Source organism: Perca fluviatilis, chromosome 1, assembly GCF_010015445.1.
Source record: "Perca fluviatilis chromosome 1, GENO_Pfluv_1.0, whole genome shotgun sequence".
Classification (NCBI taxonomy): domain Eukaryota; kingdom Metazoa; phylum Chordata; class Actinopteri; order Perciformes; family Percidae; genus Perca; species Perca fluviatilis.
In genome coordinates this window covers 20,669,355-20,689,623 of record NC_053112.1, presented here as the reverse complement: position 1 = coordinate 20,689,623, position 20,269 = coordinate 20,669,355, and the positions used below count along the sequence as shown (strand labels likewise).

Genomic DNA, 20,269 nt, shown 5'->3' with positions numbered 1-20,269 from the left:
AACTGGAAGAGCCGCCTGCAGGGTTCCTGTTCAGCTACAACAGCCATGGAGAGAGAGTTGTGTATAAGCCAAGGACGCTGTGTCCCCCCCTTTTAAATAGCCTCACTATGGCTCACCTTCATACATTCAGCAGGTTCCTGCTGTGGAGGAGTCTGGTACAACTTTAATCTGCTCCTGCTCCAATTAATCTAATGGATTTTTATTTTTTTTAAGAGACCCATGTCTGCGAATGAGCTCAAAACAATAGGTCTGTTTGTCTTTAAATAACTTTGAAGCAATTTAGGGGTCTCCATCCATGCAGGCGTATTATATGCATTTACATATACACATCTCACGTTTATTATTGTATTAAAATGAGGTTGAGAACAGACTTTGATGAGACGTAGCTGTCAATGATTTCCTCAATGTGTAACAATTTAGTGTGCTCCATGTCACAGAAAACATGACAGGAATGATAAGTACCAATCAAAATGGAATAGTTGGCATAAATGGCGAGTTATGTTAACACTGATAACACACAAGTACTGTATATGAGCAATGAGCATACCTTGTCCCATTGACTTGACCATTCTCTCTCTAAAACTAAACCGTTGTAATGTTGGGTGTTAATAGTTTTGGGTCAGATAACCTTTACAAATAGCTTTATTCATCCTTTTCCATCCTGTATCATGTGTGTGTGTGTGTGTGTGTGTGTGTGTTTTGTTTTGTAAGGGTAAGGAGGCACTCACACAGGAAGAGGGATAAATGAAATGTCACCAAAGCAGAAAGAACAGAGGAGCAAGAGTAACAGAGATAAAGAGAGGTGGAGTGGGAATATGTGCTTAATTTATATAAACAACGGAGAGGTATGACTGTGTGTGTTGTTGCGAATGGGTATAACGATAGGCGATCTAGGAAGTGAACCTTGCAAGGTACTCTGGGTAAGAGACTCCGCTAAATATCTACAACATAAAATGAGAGCAAGATTGTGAAAGAGAAAACCAAGGGAAAGAATGATACAGCTATACTGAATCAGACATGTAAACTCAAAACACAACACTAGTACTGATGCCCGATAGAGTTAAGTCACGAGTCAACTGAAAATGTTGAAAAACTTAAATTGTATATAATAGATATGCCAAAAAAGCAATTTATTATATATTTTTTTAAGATAATCTTTTGGGCATTTTAGGCCTTTATTTTGACAGGACAGCTGAAGACATGAAAGGGGAGAGAGAGGGGGAACGACATGCAGCAAAGGGCCGCAGGTCGGAGCCAAACCCGCGGCCGCTGTGCCGAGGAGCAAACCTCCATACATGGGCGCCCGCTCCACCAACTGAATTTTTATATTTCTTAGTTAAAAGAAGATATAGGGCAACACAGCAATGATTTCATGTCTAACTAACTAGATATGAGAGAGCATATGGGGAGATTTATGCAGTACATCAGAGGGACTATGGGCAGGTTTTACTAAACCCTTTATTTGAACAATATGGTAGTCTATTTTAGGGATTCAGGTGATGCTTTAAAACCTCATTATGTACTCACTGTTTATGCAGTTCAATGTTTACACACTCCATGGAGAATTCAGATTAATTACCCAAGAGTCAATTAAAGCCGTTTAAAACCTATTTTTTCTTTCTGTCTTTTTAAAAAAAAAAGATTTTTTAAATCTGTCAATCAGTAAAATGAGGTGACTTCTCATTTTTCTCAATTCTCACTTTTTTTTTTTCACACACAAAGGCTTGTGACTAAAAGAAATGCTGGCTCGTTCCACAGGCTGTCAAAATAAATCTGAGCAGGGAAAAAATAAACTTGCCAGTCTCTTGTTACCACTGCTGAATTTCCCTTAAGCAAGGCAGTTAACACCCAACAGCCCCAAGGAACCCTCCCAGGGGAAACCAGTTTAAGTTGTACTGGGCATTTCCCAAGTGTGGTTGTGTACGAGAGAGAGAGCGAGTCAGACATTTTGCTGTCCAATAGCTCGGTCACAACAGCATTGAAAACAGCAAAACCTTGCTGCGAAATCTTTTTATTCCAATGGAATTGTGACGATTAGTGGATTCGCTCTAAAGCCCAGTTCAGACCAAAGATTCACGACGAGACGAGTTATAACTTGCATCTACCTGCAACGCACCGGTCTGCAGCGTTCTAAAACCTGCCAGTGCAAACCAATGTGACGAGACCAGATAGCATATCATATCCATACAAACGTCTCTTTGTACTTCGGTTCTAACTTCCGACTTCCAGGCTTTTTGTAGCTGGATATATCATTTGTTGCGTATAAATGTGAATGTGGATAACATTAGTGATAGTGAGATGCTTGCTACAGATACATTTCTAGTGATGAAATGGCAAAAACACGTTTAATTTCTCTGATTCACTGCTTTGTTCTAGGCGCCCCCTCTCGTCATTATCTAGCTTGCAGCCTACGTGCTTGCGGGCGCACGTTGAGCCTCTGTCTATCTATTTGACCAGTTAACAGATTGTAACATAGAAAAAATATGGATTATGGACCATTTCATTTCTACAGTTTGTAGCTGACTTCTCTATTGGCTGTTGAAACAGGCGACATCCCTTGCGTTCTAAAACCAGCCTCTGTGACTTGACCAGCTGAGTCGCAGCGACACCATCAGCTGGTTTGTGTCGAGCTGAATCGGCCCAGTTCAGACCGCTGCAACTTTTCCCTGCGACGTTCTAAAACGGTTTTGTCTCGTCGCAAATCTTTGGTCTGAACTGGACTAAGGGCAAAGTACATTTTACCGTAATTATGCAGACAACAGACAACAGGTTTATATACAGATATCACCAGGTGACTATAATCCAATTACAAGCACTGAGTAGGTGCAGTGAACAAATTAATGATTGGATGTGCCACAAATTCCTTCAAAAAGATCAGATAAAACAAGACTAATTGTCTTTGGATCCAAAGTAGAAAGATTCAGTGCTCAGCTTAAATCTCTCATGTTAAAGACCACAAACCAGGCCAGAAATATTGGTGCATTCATGGATTCAGATCTACAATTTGATAGCCACATTAAGAGACTTACAAAAATCTCTCACCTTAAAAATCTATATAGAGGTTTACTCCTCGATGCAGCGGCCGTGGGTTCGACTCCGACCTACGGCCCTCTGCTGCATGTCATTCCCCCTCTCTCTCCCCTTTCATGTCTTCAGCTGTCCTATCAAAATGAAGGCCGAAAATGCCCCAAAAACATTATCTAAAAAAAAAAAAGAATCTATGAAGAATTAAAGGACTTGTTTCTCTTCAATGAGAGTTTTACTAGCATTTGCAACTTACAATATATGTATGCAAACTGTAAAATCTCTTTACGAGCACATGTATCTTCACAGTTTTTTTTGCAGACGCGGCGGCCAGTGGCTCCCATGAGTTTCGCCACATTTCAATTTCACTTTTTGTCTAGTACAGGAGCACATAGGGGCGTGTTTCAGAGTAAGTGTAACCACACTGTGGCTGGTTTTGGCTCGCCATTATATTATATTGCAGCGCGCCAGCAACTGCAGCAAGCGTTGACTGCGTGGGGTTTTGAAAAGTGTAACCACAGTTGTGACCACTTTATCGCTATTGCTCCGACTCCCTGTTACTTGAACAAGCTGCAGAGGCAATGTCGTCTCGCTCTGTCTTTATGCTGCACCCTGTTCACGTAACAGAGGCCGTAAAACTGTATTTCACACTGCAATGGTTAAACTTTGCAAATAATCCACAGGTCGAATGCGTGCCAAACTGTAGGGGTGGCTTGTTAACTACTACTGTATATTCAACGTCACTGACAATTTATTGACCAATAAATTTTGTATTTCAAAATTACATAAGGTTTTGTATTCATAACACAATTGTATTATTGTACAAATTAGCTACGAGTATCACTGTACAGCAATAGTAATAGCAGTTACCATATGTAAGTCACTCTGAAGCTGACTGGATTGAATAGAAAGAAAGAAAACTAATAATGGACTAATACATATGATAATAAACAGATTTAAAAAAAAGAAGCAAATTCTCTTTCCCATCCATGTGCATATAGCCCTAATGTAGAATTTGTATCTATCTATCTATCTATCTATCTATCTATCTATCTATCTATCTATCTATCTATCTATCTATCTATCTATCTTTCTATCTATCTATCTTTATATTATCTGCCCAGAGAATTCACCAGTGTTTTTGTTGCTGCTGTTTACATTCTTCTTTATGCAAATTAAAAACATGCACTACAGAAAAGCTTTTGTTTTGTTTTTCTTGTGTAGCATAAAGGGACTACAACTGCATTTTGTTGTGCCTTGAACCATACAGTATACAGTTGAAGCAGTATGAATAATTACATAATTATTAAATAAATACAATTTGAAGCAGACATAATTTAAAAACTAGTATAATTTTTCCATTTAAATAAATGAAATCACTTTGCTTGTAAATGTCTCCTCGTATTCCTTTTATTAAAGAAAAATCAAAAATCATTCATCATTATTTCATAAATTTTCATTGTGCCCCAAAAGTTCTTTATGATCTCCTAAATTTGTAATTGTGGGGAAAAATGTACTATCAAGCCCTGCTTTGAAACCTGCTCTGTTGGATTAAAAACTGCTCCACAGAAGAGGAATGGTTTGCAGAGTCAATGGTAAAAATTCCTTTGAAATAAAGTTTGTGAAATGCTGTCCCATTAGCAACTGAGATAACTAGCTTGCTAAATGACAGTCAGCTAGCCTAGATAGCTTTTCTCTCTCTTCAGTAACTATTTATTTAAATATATATTGTGCAATCCTAAAAACAAAATACCAGGGGGATTAAAAGGGCCAGTAAAGAGAAAGTAAACAGAATCTTGGAAAACTATCGTGGCTGGCTAGGAGGCACTACATCACCAAACTTCTAGAACTAAATATTTCACGTGGATGAGTTTGCTGATGTGACCAGGCCTTAAAGCTACACTGCTTAACTATTGTATATTAACGAACGTTTGTTACATTCAAGCCATTGCAGATTGAGTTGATACAAAGCTAATTAAGCCTATCAGCTCCACAAAACTCTCTATATGTATGTCTCAGTATGGCTATGTTTACAAAGTGGTGTAGTACAGCGACATTCGCGTGCAGCAGCTCGAGTGATGCGTTTTACGTCACTGCTGAGAAAGGACAACAGCAGCGTTCAGCTTTGGAGAGGAAGAGGACATAAAAATGACAAGATAATTACCTTTCTACAAGAGTCCATGATTTTTAGTCATCTGTGTCCTCCTTGATTTGACAGGATAAAAGCTACTAGCAACTGTGAGGAGGAGGGGTTGGGGTGGTGCGCAATCACAGAAGGCGTGTGTCATGTAGATGCGGCGACAGTGTTGTTGTCATTACTTAGAAATCCTCATTGGGGCGACAGAAACTATGCACTATAGCTATAAAACTGATTAAGGCACATTAAAGTAATTTTCAACTTTGAATTAATATTTCTATTTTTGTAACCATTTTTCTACCTTCTTTTGTCTGTAAACCAATCTGCTTTCCTTTTCTCTTTCTTCCTCTCTCGCCTCCAGGACATGTTTAATATCTGGTTCTTAATTACAGTTTTCTGCTAAAAACATCCAATCATTCTGTGTGTGTGTGTGTGTGTGTGTGTGTGTGTGTGTCTGTGAGAGTGAGCATATACTTGGTAAGTGTGGAGTCAGGGAGGGATGGTCAATGTCTACTGGTCTGAAAGAACATCCAGCCTACAGGACCATTTATTTCACTGCTTCACTACACTGTTCAATTCTCAAAATATCGGCTCAAAACACAGAGGAAAAACACACAAGCATTCCCTCGCTCGATCGAATGCATACACACACACAGACAGAGGTGTGCAGGTAAAGCAAAAAGTAAAGCAGCGCACACACGCGCGCGCACACACACACATACACACACACACAAACACACACACACACAATACCCTATTGCCCTCTGCAAGTCAAAAGTCAACTATTTGCAGAGAGCCTATAAAAGTGACAGCTGTGTTCCTTTAAAATATGAAAGGTTAGCATTAATGTAGAGAGGGCTGCTGCCAACAGCCAACATCAACCAATCATGTGAAATCAGCTGAAAATATGAAAATGTCATCAGCCAATAGTGGGGAAATAAGGAATTGGTTGGTCATATTAAAAACCAAGAAAAAAACACTGGCTAAAAAATGTAACGTTTGCTTTCTTGAGATTCCCTTCCTTTCAGGCTGAGGCAGTTTCTTAATAGTATAACTTATAAAGCTTTTACCATGAAAGACTCACACAAGAAAGCTCCTTCCCTTTACTTTCTTTTCTTGACTTTCTTAATTCTCTTTCGACCTTTCCTCCCTTCTCATGCAGCTCAAAAGTTGTTCAGCTGTGTGTGTGTAACTTTTGAATAGTTTTCTTTTTTTGTGTACATGACTTGTGTGGGTTTGGTCCATGCGTGTGTGTGTGTGTTTGTGTGTGTGTCTGAGCAAAAATGAACTAGCAGTATTTCTTGGCTGCACAGTGAGATGCTCACTACAATTTCATCTGCTTGGTTGTGCCATTCGTCAGTTGACAAATCCTTTCAATATAGTCTACCTGGCCTCGCTCGCTCATCATTTTAAAGGAATTACACTGTCTGGGGAGAAAGGGCGATAGAGGAGAGTGGGAGATTAGAGCGGGAAGTGAGAGGAAGTAACACGAAAAGAGGAGGGAAGTAGAACAGGAAAGATAAGGCAGGTATCTTTTCAATACCATCTGCCCAGTTCAAGCAATTCACTGTCAGAGGAAGGCGAGAGAAAAAGAGGGATTTAAGGTGGGCATAGAGGGGGAGGATGAAGGTGGAAAAGGTGTGAAGGTAGAAAGGAAATAAGAGAGATGATGGCCATTTACACAAGATCTAATGAAGCTATCTCTGTAGCTATTTTGGTTTAGTGGCTACAAAAAAAGCTATCTGGCCTAGAAGCTGAAGAAAACGTGGTTGTGTTAAAGCATGTATGTCACTGGGGTCATCAATGAGGCTGTTGCTGTTAAACAGGAATGATTAAGGTTAGGCTATGAGGCCTAGGAAGCTAGGCCTGTAGGAGGCTTAACAGGAAGTAATACAGTTTTTTCCGATTGCTAAACGACCGTGGGCACAACTGGAGTCACGTGCAAAACTCTAACTACAGTCTACACTACCAACAGTCACCTGAGCTAAACAGGTCACATCACCTGCAAAACTCATTCAAAGCAACACAACTCTTAACACACGTCTCAAAACAGGCTCAGTACAGCCAAACACTATGCACAGGCCTCACTGAGATAACACACACTGTCACTCAGAACACACTGAGAGTAAAAACACTAGCGTCAAACACCAATACAGAGATTGCAAACTTTCTCATCTTTACCATTTGAACAATTTGAGTGACTTTACACTACTTTCTTTAAAGAAAAGATATAGATTGTATAATATACCAATTTTACGTAAGGTAAACAAGAAGGAATGAAAATCAGCAGTTTGCTTCAATATAGTATTTTATCTCTAGTAATTTATGGAATTACTGGGAAAAAAACAGTACACAAATGGTACATAACACTAACGAAGAATAGTGTGACTAATTCGGCTTCTCTCCAGCATCATGTGGCAAGTTTTCTTCATCACATTGGATGTCTGCATCATCTCTAAATACTAATGAATGTGTGTTTCCATTGCTTACACCTCCATTACTTTCTGAAAACAGTACGAACGCAGTTTTACTATTGTAAAGATAAAGTGTTTTTCACTTTTTTTTATAGCTGTGTACATAACCTCAGACATCTTACCTGGACATATTGGTATCTTTGCTCTTTTACCTGTTTCTCTCAAACAGTACAGTGTATAATTGTTTCATTCTTATTTGGTGTTTGTATACTAAAAAGGCTTTCTGAGCTTTCTCTGTATAAATTCTGTATATGTTCACTAACTAGTCTAAAACAAGACAACTGCTTAGGCTTTCAGCTAAAATTGCAATCAGCAGTGTTTGATAGGCACCAGACTGAAATCTATTCGGTTTTGAATGTGTGGTTAACAGTTTTGACAGCAGTGTGTTAGCATTTGAACAAAGAGTTTTGAAAACTGTGTTCAAGCAATGACTTGAGCAAAACTAGAGATTGGTCCATATGAACTGCTGCTGTGCAGACTGTAGTTAGAGTTTTGCACATGTGACTCCAGTTGTGCCCACTGTCGTTTAGCAATTGAAAAAAACTGTAACATAACAGAGCAAGTCCTCAATAGGTTTCAAGGCACTCAATAATAGGTTTGCATACACTCAGTTGTCCCTTTTTTAAGTATGCCTGTACAATCTAATGCAATCCAATACAACAGCCCTGCCGTAACATCTATCTTTATGAAGCTCATCATTTTCAGTTTATTGTGACATTTTTGGAAATGTATGTATGTATTGGATTGCAGTTGACTGTACATGTGTACCTAATAGAGTGGACATTGAGGGTAGCTCACATAATATCTATTCTCGCTTTGCCAGACCTTCCTCCAAAGCGCTGAAGAAGGGTCTGGCTACTCCACATAGCATTCGGATATGGGAGGAAAATGTGCTCTGGTTTAACGGCATTTCTTTAAACCAATCAGAATTGTCATGGGCAGCGCTAAACTCCGCACAGAGCCGCTGCAAAATAGTCGTGCGAGAGAAAACTCAGATTAGACTGATAGTCTAGCTAGCTGTCTTAATTTACCCTGCAGAGATCTGAGGAGCAGTCAACAATAGACCTCATTAATCCACCAAATTTAAAATTCCGACACAAAGAAAGCGGAAGGAAACGGAAAATACATGCATCCGGCGGATTTTCCTCCAGCATGTAAAGAATATGCATTTTATTATAAAATAAGGACATTTTTAAAATGTGATATACATCTCTCTTGGTTTAATTTAATAAAAATAAAAATAAATTCTTTAGTATTGTTAATATGTTTGCTAATAGTTGTCATGAAACTATATAATGTCAGTTTTTTAGGTGTTTAGCTTTGCTGTTTTTTCTGCAAACAGCCTAGCTGGCTATCTAGCAAGGCACAGGCGGCTGTGATACAATGTTATCTATTACCATAATGAGCCTGGATCCACACTCTACGGACATATCTTCTTATTTCATCAGGTGAAAACCAGTCAAAGTCTAGACATGTAAATGGACTATCAAAGAGTGGCACTTCTACTAATGTTCTGATGAAAGGTTACTGAGGTGGAAGTTCTGCCAAACTGTAAATACTACCTTTAAAAAAGCTACATACAGCAATACATAGTGTTGCAAAAGTAATAACGTCCAATTTGTTTAATTGCAGTCGAACATAATATAATTCAGTGAATGTCATGGTAGGTCCTTAGCTTTTTTCCCTACATTTCCATTTTATCTCCAACTTGCCTACATTCCCTTGTATCAGGACAAATGTATTCAGTAAGTGTGAGTTTAAAGTGGTGTGGTTTTATAATATGTAGGCAGCTGATGATTATTAGTGAAGTTGGTAACGTTTGTTATTTTGACAATGCCATCAGTCATGGGATTCCTAGAAAATACTTCAAAAGGTAGACAAAAGGTACAGTATGTTTGCAGCTAGTCACTAAGATAACAAATCATCTTCCATTAAGAATACAGCATGCAGTGTTTTCTTTTACACAGATTATAGCAGAATTGTCTGAAGTAATGTGACAAATTTGTATCAGACTTTGGACCCTTATACTTGACTCTTTTAACCTAAACTTACTGGGTAGACTAGTAGCCTCCCAACTTCAACAGGGTAAACAGTGGGGAATCTGCCAGCTCTTCAGTCTTTCTCCTGCTAACTGGTATAATTAGTTTTCTGCATGCTCAGTGATAAATCTTTTATGACCTGTGCATCTGAATCAGATGCCGGTGGCTACTGTTCCCCACAGTTAGGGAATACATGTATGTCTTTGTTTAAAATGCTGTTTCAACACTTCACTATGTCAAAAGCTTTAATGCTGCCCTCGTCGCTCTGCTAAGCTCATACAAAAGCCAAGAACAAGAGAGGAAGAGAGGACAGAAGAAGCAGGCAGGTAGGAATGTTTCAAACTAGCTGACTGCACTTCATTTTTATGAAGACTATAAGATGGTATGAGGACAGACAGAGATGTGAAAGAGAGAGGGAGAAGAGAGGACATAGAGAAAAACAGAAAGCAGTAGGAGGGGAAAGGGGAATTAGAAGGGAAGAGAATTAACTGATGAGGAGAGAAGGACAGTGGAAGTAGAAGTAAAGAACAGAGGAAGTAGAAAATGGAAAAGGGAGTTATAAATACAGGAATGGAGCTGAGACTGAAAAGAATAAAATACAGGAGATATATATATATATATATATATATATATATATATATATATATATATATATATATATATATATATATTAATATAAAATCCTCTTTTAATAAAAAAAATAGTAAGTCATTATTTCTGTCTCCAACAATACTAGCATCTGTGCCTATAGATGCTTGTCCTGACAAAATACAAGTGGTTAAGAAGCAAGAAGGTGGTGAAGAGAGCAGAATGGAGAGATAGGAAAATAACAGGGGAAGAGTGGGATGGGGTGAAGGCTGGGAGCTACAGTTGGGTGCTACATAGGATGAGGTTGTAACCTATTTGTTGTCAAACAGAGTGAAAAATGACAGAGAGCCAACAAGGCCTGACGAATGGAGTGCCTCTTACACAGAACAATTGAGAGGGAGCCTACCGTGTGGAATCGAGGATGGGAGTTATTTTCTTCTGAAATAATGAGAGTGTGTTGGTGGTGGCCCAGTGGATATGACACCTGCCTTTGATGTGGGAGATCTGGGTTTGATTCCCACTGCGATGCATCAACCAATGTGTCCCTGTGCAAGACACTTAACCCCTAGTTGCTCCAGAAGAGTGCAACCTCTGACATATATAGCAATTGTAAGTCGCTTTGGATAAAAGTGTCAGCTAAATGACATGTAATGTAACGTTGTGTGTTTGTGTGTATTCTCTAGGAGTGGTGGCTACAGGGAAAACCAATTATTTTCAGTCTCTGCATGAGCTGAATTGACTTTTCTTACAACAACACTGCTTCGTATACCTGGGGTCTGTGACCCCACGCATCCCTCACTGTGGCAGGGTTTCTGTCCATGTGTGTGCAAATGCACGTCACGTACCAGATGGCATAATATTGGAGACAAATAGCCTTGTTTTTAAGGTAAATTTCCTTTACTCTAGTCCTCTCTCCCTCTCGCTCTTCTATCCCTCACTCATCCCATCCCCTTCTCTCCCTCCTCCCTCATTTTCTCTCATATTGTTATTTCAATTTCACACTTGAATGAACAAACTTAAATGATGACTAGCAAAACTGTATCTGGAAATGCTGTGTGTGTGTGTGTGTGTGACTTTTAGGACACATATTGGTAATAAGTGGCAGCTGTCCGAAAAACAGAGTAACTGTATAAAACACACGAGGTGAGAAAAAAGAAAGAAAGAAACTCTCTCTGCCCCTCTAGTTCTCTTTGCCTGGTCCAAGATGACTCTAACGTGTCTCTAAGGTGATATTAACACAGTACGACTGCTCCCAGCTGTCCAGTAACACACACACACACACACACACACACACTGTCCCAGCGGTGACCTGTTAGCAGGTGGTAATGGTACAGAGTGCATCTTACTCAGGGCCAACAGCCTTACAGATGTTCCTATCATGGATCTAATACAGCCTTACTCACCACCCTGTAAAACATATCCATCTTAACCCATATAGTATTTTTTTTTTTTTTGCTAAAAACACACAAACAATTGTAAAAAGAAAACAAATGATAGAGAGCAAGGAAGAAGGAAGGATGACAACAACCAAAGAACAAGGAAAGGAGGAAAAACGGGGCGGCAGAAAGGAGGGCTACAGAGTAATGGAAGGTTGGACGAAAGAACAAAAGTGGAAGGATAGGACGAAGGAACGAGAGAAACAAATGGATCAATGGATGAATGCATGGTTATATAGACAGGAAATGCTTTTTGATTCATACCACTTGTCCATTCTGGGGGTTTTTGTGGGCGTAGGGAGGACCTCTGATGTGATTCCACATCTGACCGGATGTCATCGCAAAAACTACACACTATCACAGAGAGAGAGAGACAGACAGGAGAGAGTGAGAATTAAACATTAGCGTTGAAGTACTACTTTTATTATCATGGTTTTTTAAATGAGTTTGTGTGAAATGTATGCTTTTCAACATATGACTGTGAGACATAAAAAGTGTGAGCAGAAAATTCGACTAATGAGGTGAGATTACTTCACTTAATTCGTTTCCTGAACAGTTTCCCTTGGCACACAGTGTGTCCCCGGTTTGTGAAGGCAGACATTTTTAGCAGAGCATATATTGAACTTCTCACAGTGGATTAAAAGGTTCCCACCTAAAACCCAATTTTGTGTGTGTATAAATGTATCAGTGTGTCATACCAGTGCAGCCATCGCCCATCCAGTCTTGTTGTATATGAATTCCAAGTTGTTTCTCCTCAGATACAGCAGTCCTCCAACCAGTGACACTAACAGAGCCAAAGCAATAGTGCCTGAATAATTAGGAGGACGGAAGACACGAATCTGGATGGACAGAGAGAGAGAGAGATAGAGAGAAAGATAGAGAGTGAGAGATGAAGAGCATATAACCTTCATATTTTACTGAAAATATCACTGTGCAATTGTATAAATGGAGTCGAACCCGCGTCCGCTGCATGTGTGCGCATGTGTGCGCGTGTGTATATATGTAATTTCTATTTCCTTTCATTTGAAAAGTTTCGTATTTTACAATAAACTACTCTTTCTTGACTGTTGGAAAGACACTTAATATGTCCAATGTCAAAGCTGTTTACACAATTTCAATTCACAGAAGTAGGTGTTCAAAAAAGGCTCTAACCATTGAACCAGTGAAATATAAAATGTCAGATATAACTTGTAGTAGTAAATAAATATAAGTAAACAACATTTTAGCATAGCCTCAAAGCAGAAAAGTGAGTGAAAATCTGCACCCAAAGTTCAACCGTGTGGATGTAAAAAAGGGAAAATTGCACCCAGCTGCAAAACTGTATGGGCATGTTGGCACTACAACTTAATGGTAGCCTAAAACCACTGTAAACAATGCTGCTGTATGTGCAACATATTTGGAAGAAACATGCTGTGAAGAGATATAGAACAGTACAACAATAGTATATAAACTTAAATAAACCATTATAATGTTTTATTATTAGCATTATTATTATCGAAAAAAACCTGCTGGCTATAAGTACGTCAAAGCAGTTGCTGGTAAAAGACACAATAGTTTTGGTGTAAAAGAAAAGCCAGGGCAGCCAAGCCGTTTTCACTCCCAACTCGTAAAATACTGATGCTGAAACGTACATTTTGTAACCCCATCAACAATCTTTTCCTAAAGCTAACTGTCCCGTCTTTGAGTTAGATAGGCAAGGAAAATGGCTGAACCGATTTCATTCGAGTTCCTCCATCACACAAATGTATTCATCTCAATATTTTTTGATCAGATATCTGTCCTTTCTTTTTTCCTTTTCTGTTCTGTTGTTAATTCATGCTTTAAAGTCACATAGAAGTGCCTGAAAGCTAGCACTTAGTCTGAGTGCTCCCCATCACCCTCACTGAAAGGCAGCTTTTTGAATCCAAATCCATCAACAGGATGTCAATAGGACTCTGTCTGCCGATACTTGGCTGACAGGTTGTTCAGGGAACAAGAAATTGGAAGACAGATGGTTGAAGGTTTGATCTTCAGGTGCCATCAACTTAAGTGCTTCCAAGCAAGGGTATCTAAAACCCACCTGGATGTGCAGCACCCTGTTCCTATGACATGGTCAATATTGCATCTCCCCTGCAAAGACTAAGGATGCCTGTAGACATAACCTGTTTGGTGAAAACTAAACTCTGGTGGGTCTGCCCATTTGGATTAGTTTAAAAGAGTACTCAACCAATGTATCATTGCACTGCTAAAACATGCAGCAGTACTCCCCAAGGCTTGTACACAGACTTTGATGTGTAAACTCGACAGAGTTCCTTTTAGGCTGAAGTAAAATCTGTCAATCAAATGCTGTTACAGACAACCCAACCCTACTGAGACTGCCTGAAAAGGTGGGTCTCTGACCACCTCTAAGCAGATTCTGCTGCAGTGAGTTTGTGGTGCAAAAGCGAAGCAAACTCTTCACAAGACTTTATATTTTTTTTATTTTATATTTTAGGACTCTGGCATCAATTGAATGCTTTTTTATTTAAAATTGGATACATTTTCCTTCTAGGTTAAACTATTCTTCAGGGGTCAATCTTAGTAATATTTTTAGATTCCACTATGTATACAGGAACTTTATTGGGGTTGTATGTACTGTACCAAATGCACATCTTTTTGCAAATGTGTGCAGGTTTCTTGTAAATGTGAGTGTATGAATGTGTATGTGGTACCTGAACATCTGTGCGGTCTGCAATCCACTTGGCCAGCTGCTCTGAAGCAAAGCCAATCCTTTGCAGGTCAAACGTATCAGCTCTCTTGGGCTTTCCCTTAGCCGGGAAATGCATGAAGGTTGGAGCGCTGTTCATGTTCAACTAGAGAGAAAGAATAAAATGAGGGTAGGGGGTGTCAAGGTAATGTCCTCTCTGACTTGCTTTTGTTTGCATTTCAATCAATGCTTAAACAATGGGATCATTCTAGAAAGCTTTTTATTGCTTGTGCTTGAAATAATGTAAATGTCTCTCCCTACACACACACACACACACACACACACACACACACACACACACACACACACACACACACACACACCTAAATAAATACAACTGGAGGAACTTTCATTTCCTTCTTCTATCTCACTCGCTTCATGTTTCACGCCTATTTAACTCCAAATCTTCCTACTATTTTCAACAAAAATAACTGGTTTACTCTCTCCTGTTTTCCCCAAGACACCTGGAGAACAATGGAGAGGAGGGGAAAACGAAGGAAATGAGCACAGAAAAGGAAGACAGAAATGAGAGGAGTTATTATGCAGATTATTTATCGCCGTTAGCTGATGGATTTGCAAACATAAGCATACATATTTGGGAGAACATGTAGGTCTAAACCTCCTGTAGACATCAATGTCACTGCACAGCAGAGCCTGTAATTTGTGTCCACTTGTCCACTAATAGAAGCCTTTTTGCTTGTATGCTTGCTTGTTTGTCCTTCCAAATAGGGTGTGCCCATGTGTGTGGATGTGTGCTATTTCAGTATTAATTGTATAAATACTCTGCCCATGTATGCTTGTTCGTGTTTGTACGTGCCCTTTGTGTATGTGTCTTTGTACACCTTTCTGCCTTTGTAGGATGTTGTGTCATTGTGTCTTTCTGTGAGCATATATGACTTCTTTTATGTGTACTTTTTGCATTTTACTTGAAGGTTTTCTGTAAGGTTATTTGCTTAGAGAGCAACCGGATTTGAGAGAAGCAGAGACTGTGAAAGACTGTAGGCCATATGTGGCAGCAAACTGTCTTTGTCTAATACTAGTTTACGACAGTGGAAAGGAGGAGGGGGATTTGTAAGGGGAGAGAGAAGCCATTTGCATGCTATGATATTAGCCCAGACTCTTGATCTCACGATGGCACCTCCCTTTTACAGTGAGTTTTTCTTTTCTTCTATTTTTCAGCCAGAGCAACCAACATAGGGGGTTTCACTACCTGTTTTCATCAAGCAAATTTATCTATGCATTCTGGTAAGTATTATGATAAAAAAAAAAAAAAATGCAGTTGCAACAAGGGAGAGTGGTGCTTTCTGTGGCTTTCACGCTACTGTGTTTCATTAAAGTCATGTGTTGGGTGTAGGGCTGCAACAACGAATCGATAAAATCGATAAAATTCGATTATTAAAAAAGTTGGCAACGAATTTCATTATCAATTCGTTGTGTCGCGCAACTATTACGCCACTCAGTCGCGGAGATAAAAAAATTAATAAAAGTTGAGCGCAGCGCAGAGCGAAAGAAAAGAAAAAAGAGCAAAGTTGGGGTAGAGGAAATAGGGAGAGAGACCGGAGAGAGCCGTAACGTTGTTCTGAAACACATGGCGGAGGCAGAGAAATCAGTACGACCTAAGTCATCCAAGGTGTGGGAACATTTCACACTAAATAAATTGAAAACGTGTTACTTGCAAGATAAGGAAAAGCGACACGGCATGGCACGGGCGCACCACGGTGATGATTCAGCACCTAAAACGTCAACATGTTGGAGTCCTTGATGAGGAGGAGGGGAGTTCAGCAGCAGGGTAAACACGATCCTACTACTGTTCCGTTTTGAAGTGAGGAAGGTAACGTCCCTCTTCTGGTGCTGGTGTGGTGTTTACTCGTTATCCAGCTGACAAGCATGACAAGCTGGCGTTAGCTCGTTAAACAGTAGTAAAACAGGGGTGGTATAGTTTGCAAGACTAAAGCCACGGTTTTATTCACTCGCCCTTTTTTTTGGCCCATTCATTTTTTTATCTGTTGTCGTGTATATATTCTGTGCTTTGTCCCATATCAGTTATTGTTGACAAATATTTTTGTGTGTGTTGTATAAATGAACTTAACTTGCACTTACTACAATGATGGTAATAATTTAATGAATAAGCTTCAAGTGTGTGTGTGTGTGTGTGTGTGTGTGTGTGTGTGTGTGTGTGTGTGTCTTGTCTGTATCTGCTCTTGGGTTACTTACCTTTACACAACTATAAACTAAAACAACAAGTATGTATGTAAGTATGTATTGAGTTGATGTAAATTAATGCTTTTGTTTTTTTTATCCGATTCATCGATTAATCAAAAAAATAATCGATATTGAATAAAAGATTAATCGATTATTAAAATAATCGTTAGTTGCAGCACTAGTTGGGTGATGATGAGGGACTCACAATATGTGAGGAAAAAGGGATGTTATACACAAGCAGAGGGACGAGGAAGGGATGGAGGAAGAAAAAGAAAGAACACAAGGTGCAAAATTGGCATTGATAATACTCGTAAATACGTAAATAACTAGTTACCTGTTGGAATACATCAGCTCCCTCATCGTAGTCCACTACTGTGAAGAAGAGCTTGTTGGAAAATGCCGATGAATAACGCCACGAGTTTGCCAGGACCTGGTACTCCTCATTCGCCTGCCTAGAAGAAACAAATATCAAGAGACACCAATTTTGTATTATGTTTTGCAAACCTAGAGGCAGGTGATGCAAGTAGACTAGAACCAATACCGTGGCAGCTGAAAGATAAAGTATTGTATAGTTGGTGTTTGGTAGTTTGTAGTTAGTGCTTAGTTGTCATTTTTTTCTCTATTTATTAACATGATCTTTTAATCCTATGGAAGGTAGTAAATTTGATTCTGACAAGCCGCAGGCACAGGCACTGCACAAGGGATGGAATTAATGCATTTATTCATAAAGAGACAAATAGCGGTATAAAAAAGGAGGACAAGATCACCAGAAAAATCACAAATAGTGACCTCAAAAACAGAAGGTGGACAAAGATCGAAAAAGAGAGGAAGTAAGCAAAGGGGCAATGTGAAATAGACAAAAAAAAAAAAGAAAAGATGCAAAGTCAGTAAATGGGGATGAGAAAGTGAGAAGATGAAGGGAGTAAGAAAAGAAAACTGTACAATAGATCCTTGGCAGTGTGTCTCTCTTCATCACAAAGTGGACTTCATGACATGTGAAAACACATTTTCATTTCTCTCTTCCCGAACCTCATTTAATTCAAACGTAGCTTAATTAAGGTGTTATTTTAACCAGCCATGGTTAATCCTGCCTATCAACTTATCCTCCTACATGACAGAATAAACACTAAAATGAAAAAAGAGGCAGTCTATTATCGCACACTCTTCCTTGTGTCTGACATCAGCTATATGTCTTTCCTTCTACTAAACTTCACTTTGACACTGTGTCCTATGTCAACTGCCTCTTGTGTTGGCTTTAATTAGTGTGAAATTGTCTGCCAGGATGTGTTATGTGTGGTGATGTTACATTGTTATCTTTGCAGCTAATGTTAGGATGGTGTCTTTGAAGTGTCTACCGTTTCAAAAAGTCAGCGGCGATGAAGTTGAAACTCAGGCCAGCAGACTGTCAGGGGATTAGAGTGGTGCTCATCTCTATCTGTAAACACCACTTTGCTGGAGCTGGTGTCACGTATGGTTTTAACTACCCTGAGAGTCCATGGTATTTAGTACTGATTTAGCTTTTCATACCTGTCCTAATGATAAGATTTTTTATTTCCTTTTATTAAGAAATGTCATCGTATTGCAAAAAAAAAAAAAATCAATTACATAAGCAAATAAAAGAAGATGATAAAGACAACTGTAGTGGGAATGTAAGATATTGAACCAATTTTGTTTGTGTCTTACAGCAGTGAAGTAAACCCATTATCTAAATTGTAGTATTTTAACTAAACATTACCTGATTATTTAAAAAGGACATGCAAGACATGTAACTTAACATTACACTTTTCATTTTTAAACTTAATTTACAAGATGTCAGTCACTGATCTATTAATCATCTACATTTAACTTTTGATCATTTCTAAGTGTGTGTTCCCCAAACCCTTCCAGTCTCAACTATACGATGCGCAGTTTCAAATGATCATGAGGTTTGTGTCGAATGGAAAAAAATGTCTTAAAAGATTATGTGATATAAAAAGTTCAGTCTGTTCATTTCTGTCCCATCTTATCTATTTGTGCATGGCAACCAACCATTTCAATCTAATAACAGTCACCATATCTGTCATACCAAGGCCACATAAATGAACCAGCACAACAAGTTAGGGACTAAAGAATTATTTAAACAAATTACAAAAAACTTTTTTAATTATTTATTTTTCAAAGTCTGGTAGTGAAAATGCTACAAATTGCTGTGAACTACAACAATAACACTTAAAATAGTATCACATTATTGTGATACTAAATTATATATCTACAATATATGTTCTAAGTATACTTTAAGCTGCTGTGTTTCTTGTCTTCATTTATTTATGTCTTAACTTTATTTCAAATCTTTATATTTTTTATTAATTTCCCTTTTTTTTCATGTCCATCTGACAAAACAAAACAGAACTTAGAGGTGAATACAATTTCTCTGCTACAGTGAAGGATAAAAAGTGAAATATAAAAAAAGTGAATAATTAAAAGGGAGAAGGAAAGAGTGCTTCCTTTTACATGATTACATAATGCATGACATAAAATAAAGAAACCCCACAAAAACAGCCAAGTCAACAATCTTAGATGTAACCTAGGTTTCTATCCCACAAAGCTAACTAGTTTTCCTTCTTTTCAATGAATTTAAGCAGAGAGATAGCAGCAGAAAAAGCCGCAAAATAAGCAGTTTGCGGGCTAATATAAGAGATAGCGATTAGCATTAGCTATATACAGGCTAATTAAAGTGTATAATAAAGGGTTGTCATTTATGGTCAGTTAGAGTCGGTAAAGACCTGTAACATAGGAAAAGATGGTTTTGCTGGTGACGCATCTCTAGCGATGCTTCTCATGTGATTGAACCCTTAGTCAAAACATTTTGGCCCCACAAAAACACGCTAAATATAACCTAGGAACCAAAGTAAAACAATATGTACAGTTGCTATCTCTTCAGTTAAGGAGAGGCCAGTTTTCTGAGATTCATCTAACGTAACACCATTTCTGTTCTTGGATAAGGGTTAAGCCGGTGCTGTTCCTGAACTGTTGCATCACTGCCAGTCATGTGTTGCAGCCCTGAATCACTTGACCATTTGCACGCCACAGTGCATCGTGTTAAAACACTGGCCATCAGTGGTGCTTACAAATTGCCTAATTAAAATAACTATGAGGTATGGAACCGGGACAAAGCTTAAGAGTGATGTGGGTGTGAGGACCTCAGTGATTAGCTGCCTATTTCACTGGCTGATAGTCCTTTTAACGCAGACACTCGGGTCACCATCTAACATCCATCTCTTACTCTAACTCTTCCTCTCACTCTCTTTTTCTAATGATGTGATGCTATCGTGATGTTAATAAGGGACTGCCTGTGGAAATGGAAGGAGAGATAGAGGAAGAGACCCAAACAAATAAACAAACTGACAAAAAGAGTAAAAGAAGCAGACAGATGAAAAGGAATAAAAATAAAAGGAATAAGGGTGAATGAGAGTGGGTTGACATTAATAAATGCATCTGGCAGTTTAATATAAATAAGTAGTCTAGGTTCTTGTTGAGAGTGAGAGAAATTGCTTCTGAGATGTGTGAAAGAGTGTCTGGGTAGTGTTACTAGTGTGAAAATAATGTGTCTGTGATTGCACTCTTCAATAAAAAGATAATTTATGAAGAAAAAAAGAGAAAGAGAG

The 20,269-nt window shown here is 38.7% G+C and overlaps 1 protein-coding gene across 1 annotated transcript in view; it reads right to left on the bottom strand.

The window, feature by feature from the left end:
• The window catches only part of tusc3 (tumor suppressor candidate 3), a 93,726-nt gene that overhangs the window by 32,550 nt on the left and 40,907 nt on the right, over positions 1 to 20,269 (bottom strand). Inside the window, exons 3-6 of the mRNA XM_039801798.1 lie at positions 16,960 to 17,077; positions 14,389 to 14,529; positions 12,397 to 12,537; positions 11,963 to 12,052 (exon numbers count right to left, since the gene is read on the bottom strand). Coding sequence (XP_039657732.1) covers positions 11,963 to 12,052; positions 12,397 to 12,537; positions 14,389 to 14,529; positions 16,960 to 17,077 — 490 coding nt within the window. The remainder of the gene's footprint in view (positions 1 to 11,962; positions 12,053 to 12,396; positions 12,538 to 14,388; positions 14,530 to 16,959; positions 17,078 to 20,269) is intronic.